General features: G+C 37.8%; 1 protein-coding gene across 1 annotated transcript; it reads right to left on the bottom strand.

Annotated features, from left to right (window-relative positions):
- Positions 1-3,918: 3,918 nt before the first annotated feature.
- LOC144703536 (glyoxylate/hydroxypyruvate/pyruvate reductase 2KGR-like) lies at positions 3,919-6,041 on the bottom strand. The gene is made up of 2 exons (XM_078575720.1): positions 5,495-6,041; positions 3,919-4,619 (listed from the first exon to the last, which is right to left on the bottom strand). The coding sequence occupies exons 1-2, from the start codon at positions 5,924-5,926 to the stop codon at positions 4,098-4,100; spliced, it is 954 nt and encodes a 317-aa protein (XP_078431846.1). The 5' UTR covers positions 5,927-6,041; the 3' UTR covers positions 3,919-4,097.
- Positions 6,042-6,283: the final 242 nt, after the last annotated feature.

The raw sequence follows: 6,283 nt of genomic DNA, 5'->3' as shown, positions 1-6,283 counted from the left end.
ACAAGGCAGGTGGTAACAATGACCTAAGGTAATCTATGCCCTGATACCCTGAGAAAGTATGGAATATTAATGTATAAGAAACAAATGAGATAGAACTTTGTAACATGCAAAATTATTTTGAAAGGTCATCCATATTACATTCATATTTTCACCCAATGTCCATATTTTCGTGTTACCTTGATTTTATGATTTTTACACATTTTTATTATCTTTAAAATAAACTTAAGCTGTTTACTTATCATGGAATTCATTGTACAAGTCAGAAAATATGTATTGTTTTCTTATTTCTTTAAAATAAACTTAAGCTGTTTTAAATGAATTGCTTATTTCTTTTAGTGATTGTATTCTAGATTTCCTGTATTTTTTTGGAGCTTTCCAATGATATAATCATTAAGAAGTAATTTTGTAGTCAGGAAAAATATGTTAAGTAATGTTTTACCTTTTTGCGGAACAAAATGTAATCCTACGTGTCATTCTGCTACATAGCAGAGTAAATTAACAAGATTTTTTAATCTAATGATTGGCTCTCCCAATCATTGGGACATGTCATTTTGATCTTGCAGTTTGCTTGGTCAAAGGAAATATTAGCACCCAATCAATAGTTTTTAATGACTTGATGGGATACGTGATGGAGAGGCACCAGCTTAAACTGATTGGTATTTAATTCAAACACCATAATGGGATACTCAGATCAATAACACCATAGAAAAATCAAACTTTTTTTCGCAATAAATGCATATGGAAACTTAGTGACGTGGCATAATAAAAAGATACGTTTGATCCATGTTAACATTTAATGCTTCCTAACCTGTGATGCACGCGTGAAACACGTAAGATTCCCACATTAGATTATGATATATATTCCTTGTGTTATAAAACAGTTTTGAATTCTCAGTCTTATTGCCCAAGCATGGATTTTCGCTAAGCTAACTAAGGGGGAATTTTTGTGCCCATTCGGACACGTCATTTCGAGCAAATGAAAAATCCTCAGAAACTGGGATAAGATGGAGATGGCTGGAGGAGAGATAAATAAATGCAATCTGATGGCTAGGATTTGTCCATTTTTCTTCAGTGATATATGAAGATCCAATCGTATAATCAACCTGAAAGTTTCATTGTAGACTTCCAATTTTCTCATCTTTCCATCTGTATGGCATTGATAGAAAGAGGCTAAGAAGAGGCAGGAAATACTTTGAACTTGCCCCAACCCTAGTTGGCCAGGAGGGATTCAGCAAGCATTTGAAGTCTAATTTTCTTCCATTTCATGAATTTCACTGGTCCATTTAATGGAGTCCGATTCTTGTTTCTCTTCTTGTTTTCAGCCAAAATGATGAGAATGGGAAAAATATTCGTGACTCTAGGAGATAGTGTTTAAAGAGAGCATCACCAAGTTCGAGATTGCACATAAAAATGTAAGAAAATGAGATAAACACTTTATGGTTGTTTGAGTCACAGTATAGGCTTTCTCTATTGGTACCCATATCTCATTTCATATTCTTATTCATCTTGTCTTGATGATCTCGGCCTTCCTAAATAAGGAGAAAGGCAAGAAGGTTCGGGACTGCTGCTTTTCCAGTAATCTTTTGAGGCCTTGATCATTCAAAGAGGATCAAGCCCAAACCACGATCACCCATCTGCATAATTCTCTCAGGTGATCTAAACCTTGTGGACATAGTTTACAGAGGTTCAAATCGTTCTTTAATTTACATCCTCTCATCTTCTTAGATGCATGATCTTTTGGTTCTTAATTTTTATTCATAAATCACAAATTACCGAAGATTTTTTTGTCCCCTCTCCTGCTGATCAACCCCTTTGTCACCTTGTATTTTGAAAAAAGGTAGTTACAAATTTTGTTGCATAAGTCTGAGCATTAAATATACAAATGAAGTCATTTTTAATTTCGCATCAATTTTAGGCTTATCAGGTCTCAAAACCCTTGGGACAAAAGAGAGTGACCAAATACAAGAATATGGATGCCAATAATGACAGATGGACATGGCCATAGAGGGTATAATGTCAAGATTTCAGTTAAGATGAAAAGAAAATAGTGTTTTAAACCCTTGGGACAAAAGAGAGTGACCAAATACAAGAATATGGATGCCAATAATGACAGATGGACATGGCCATAGAGGGTATAATGTCAATATTTCAGTTAAGATGAAAAGAAAATAGTGTTTTACTTCAAACTTTCTAGAATCTTAGTACTATTGAACTCAAAATCATGAAAACCTACCAGCCCATCATGCTTGTCCAGTTAACAAAAAGGGCCTGAATTCATTCTGTTTAATCTTATTGTTGCATATATGTTTATTCATTTTCAGATTAAATTGAACATTTTTTTCTTGGCAAAAAACATGGTGCCAGGCACGGCCAACCCCAAGGTTGTCCCCGCAGACCGATCTAGCCGTGTACAGAAAATTGAAAAAGATATGATATTAATATTTAAAATATATGACATCCTGAAGTAGAAATTTATTTCACTTAATGATCTATTTCTTGTTTATTAGCACGTGTCCAACATATTATGATGCTAGAAAATTTTAAATTCATTGAATATTACATAGCATATTGTTTATACTTTTAGGCTCTAATAAGTCGAATAACACATGTAAGCAAAATATAACATCAAACATTTTGATAACATCAAACATTGTGATAGTTCATGTATGGCAAATAACTTGCGTTGATCTAGTAAAAGAGAAATAGGATAAAAGTTCATGCATAAAGGGTCCTATATAAAACAATAGTTTAGTCATAATTTATCATTATTTCACAAGAATCCTGGAGAAATAGAACATGGATTAATCATAAGCCTGCACAATCTACATTCCTTCGTCCTGAATAGTTCTTTCACACAATTCCTGTATCACTCTATTTGCTTTCTTAGGAATATACTAAAGAGTAATGATTTCCCCATGTGAGTGAAATAAATGTGTAAAAAGCATTTTAATGCCTCGTACACATACACCCCAATTACAAGAGAAAAGAATTGAGTGAACATTAATTAAACTCATTCACTTCAGGAAAGATATTAGTGCTTTTGCATAATGTCAAATCCAAAAAACATAAAGTAACTAATTGTAGACATTTTTATAAAAAAAAGTTATTTATGGAATTGTTTGACATCATGGATATAAAAAGGATCGTGTAATTGAATAACATGAATTTTAATCGCATGACAAACAGTGAAGTTCAATTAGAATCAAGAATTAATTTAGGTCTGATACAAAGAGATTTTTCACCAATGTTCCAAAATTCAAGTCTATTCCCTGTTTCAAAGCATCGCCTATTTCAAAACAACACTAAATAAATTTGTGAACTTCTCATCGCCTATTTCATCACCTATTTCATCAGAATATTTGTGTTTAATGATGATTGAATGAGGAAAGTGTGATCTTCTCTACTAGAGATTATCTTGGTTACCATGTGAAAACCTCGTGAGATGCATTTATGGGACATTTTAAATAGACGAGTGAGTGGGCATATGGATCTATGATATACTGAAAAAACGACAGATGGACAAACAAAAGTAGGAAAGACAGGCAAAAATAAGTAGAGATAGAAACGCAGAGATAGCTGGCTAGATAAGTAGATAAATATAAGAATTCCACTTAACGATTCATCTGATGCCATGAAGAGAAGAAACAGTTCACCTTTTATTCCATTAATGGTAGAGGAAAATTGCTATACTGAAAGTTGTGCCTATTTTCACGTTCATTATTCTTGGTCAATCAAATACAGAAAATGCGATAATGGCGCAGTGATTTATAAAAAGTGTTGAAGAAAGAGGTGGTTCAGGCCTAGATAATGGGCATGCACCCACTAAAGAGGAATGTAGTGGCAGCACAAAGACGTCAAAAGGATTAATAATATAGAGAAGGGATGGACATGAACGTTGGCCAACTGGAGAAGAGGAAATAGTCTATAACAATGCAAATGGAGAAGACTGAAACCTCATTTAAAAAGTTCAAAGACTGGAAGATGAACAAATAGATTTATGAAAACAGGACACTAAGAAATACTGCTTTTTTCATCCCAGAACTTTGGGCTAATGGGGGGAAACTTAGTAGGCTAACCAACTCAATGCAACATCCAGATTACCAGAGAACTGGGGTCACAAGAGGCTTGTTCAACACAAAGGCCTCAAGGTTGGCAAGAACAAGGTCAGCCATGTCTCTGCGGGTCTCCCATGTCCCACTTCCAACATGGGGCAGCAACACCACATTGTCCATGGAGAGGAGCTCTTCCGATGGGAAGGGCTCCCTCTCGAACACATCCAGGCCAGCACCACCGAGCCGGCCCTCCGTCAGCGCTGCCACTAGCTCAGCCTCATCAACATGGCTGCCACGTCCAATGTTGACCAGTACTCCTTGCAGGCCCAATGCGTTGATAACCTCACGGTTGACTATGTGTTTGGTCTCTTCGGTCAACGCACAGGCGACGACGAGAACCTGGGAATTGGCGGCGAGGTCGACCGCAGTGGGATAGAACTTGTAACCCACACTGGGCTTCTCTGACCTTGCAAAGTAGTTGATGGGGCAGCCAAAGGCTTCTGCTCTCTTGGCAATGGCCATGCCTATCCTGCCCAATCCCAGCATCCCCACTGACTTGCCGCTAAACTGCACACATCACAAATCCACAAAATTCAGGGCCATTAAACAACAGCTATACTTTAAAAGCTATAACTGAAGGTTGACCAAGAGGCTTGTTGATCAGTTCAATGCGAAAATTGTCAAAGTCAACCTTCAATTATCTCTTTGAAACTCTAGGACACAAAAAAAATATAAGGCCATTGGTGTTTATTAATTAATTGAGACATTTATGAGTGTGATTTTCTTGAATGATGCTGACATTCAACCCCATCCGCATGATTCTACAGTCCAGAAGCTAATGAAGCCTCCTTCCTACCAACATGTACACGGGGAATTACGGGCAACATAAAGAAGATTTCCCCAATCAAGCCAAGTCCCCCTTCTGCTAGAAATGAGGATTCGACATACAAAAAAAAAACCCATAAATTTTTGTCCCAATTGAAATTTAGAAAGCACGACAGTTTCTCCATTCAAATCCCAAACAATCGAGAAATAATCGAGAAATAATATGAAAGGAAGTTGAAGAGCTAGAGGAAGAGTTCAAGCCAAATGAAGAGATATCAAGAAGAATATATGGAGCCCAAGCAAATTCAACCTAAGAGCAATACAGACAGCAGAACAAAGCGACATGACATGATGAAGACTGACACAAAGGATAAATGCTGCAACAGTCAATTGCACATTTGGAGAAAGTGGTGAATGCTAAAGTTAATGTACACCAGCATAAAGAATGTAATACCTATGGTGTTTATGCCTAAGGGCACTATTAGACAATGTATTGTCACGTTTATATCAATAAAATGTCTACTACAGAAAAAAAAAAAAACAACAACAATGGCAGACTGCTCAAGAAGAGCAACAAAAACAAGCTACAGAGATTATCGACAGAAGGGTCTTCTCACCTTGGTGGTGAGCTCGAAAGACCCTTTGCTCTTCCACGCGCCGCTTCGAACGAAACGGTCGGAAACGCAGATCTTTCGAAGAACAGCGATGGCGAGGCCGATGGCGAGGTCAGCAACGTCCTCAGTGAGCACGTCGGGGGTATTAGTGACCAAAATTCCCCTCTCCCTGCACTTGTCGAGGTCGACCTTGTCAAGCCCCACGCTGAAGCTGGAGACGATCTCAAGCTTGGGAAGCGCGGAGATGGTCTCGGCGTCGACGCCAACGTTGACGTTGCCGACAATGGCGCGGATGCCCGGCGCGTGGGTTCTGAGGAAGTCGACCCGTTTCTCAGAAGGTGATTCCCAGAGGCGGAAGAGCTTGTAACGCTTGTCGAGCTCCTCTTCTAGATAGGAATCCATGGGGCAGGTGAGAAGAACTCCCAGAGTACCCATCACAGAAAACGCTACAGGTGAGAAGAGCTTGTTCTGCTCAAGCTTCGGAAGCAACGACCAAGGAGAGTAGGAGATGTTCTTCAGCAAAAACCGGGCCTTTCTATTTCCGCTGGTGGGTCTTGCTTCAAGTCCACCCACTGAACAGCATCCTGTAGCGCCTTTATTTAATCATTTTTTTAAACAAATGGATATGCTTTTTTTTCCTTTGACACTCATGAATATTTTATTTTCTTTGAAACTTTTTCATTGATATCTTCTTCTCAAACGTTTATTTCTAGTATTGCCATAACCAAAATTTCCATGTCTCCCTATTTATTTAGTGACAGTACAATGGTAGAATTATTAATAATTATTCCA

The sequence above is a fragment of the Wolffia australiana genome, chromosome 5, assembly GCF_029677425.1.
Source record: "Wolffia australiana isolate 7733 chromosome 5, ASM2967742v1".
Classification (NCBI taxonomy): Eukaryota; Viridiplantae; Streptophyta; class Magnoliopsida; order Alismatales; family Araceae; genus Wolffia; species Wolffia australiana.
The sequence above is the reverse complement of the archived record's forward strand: the minus strand, read 5'-3'. Positions and strand labels throughout refer to the sequence as shown.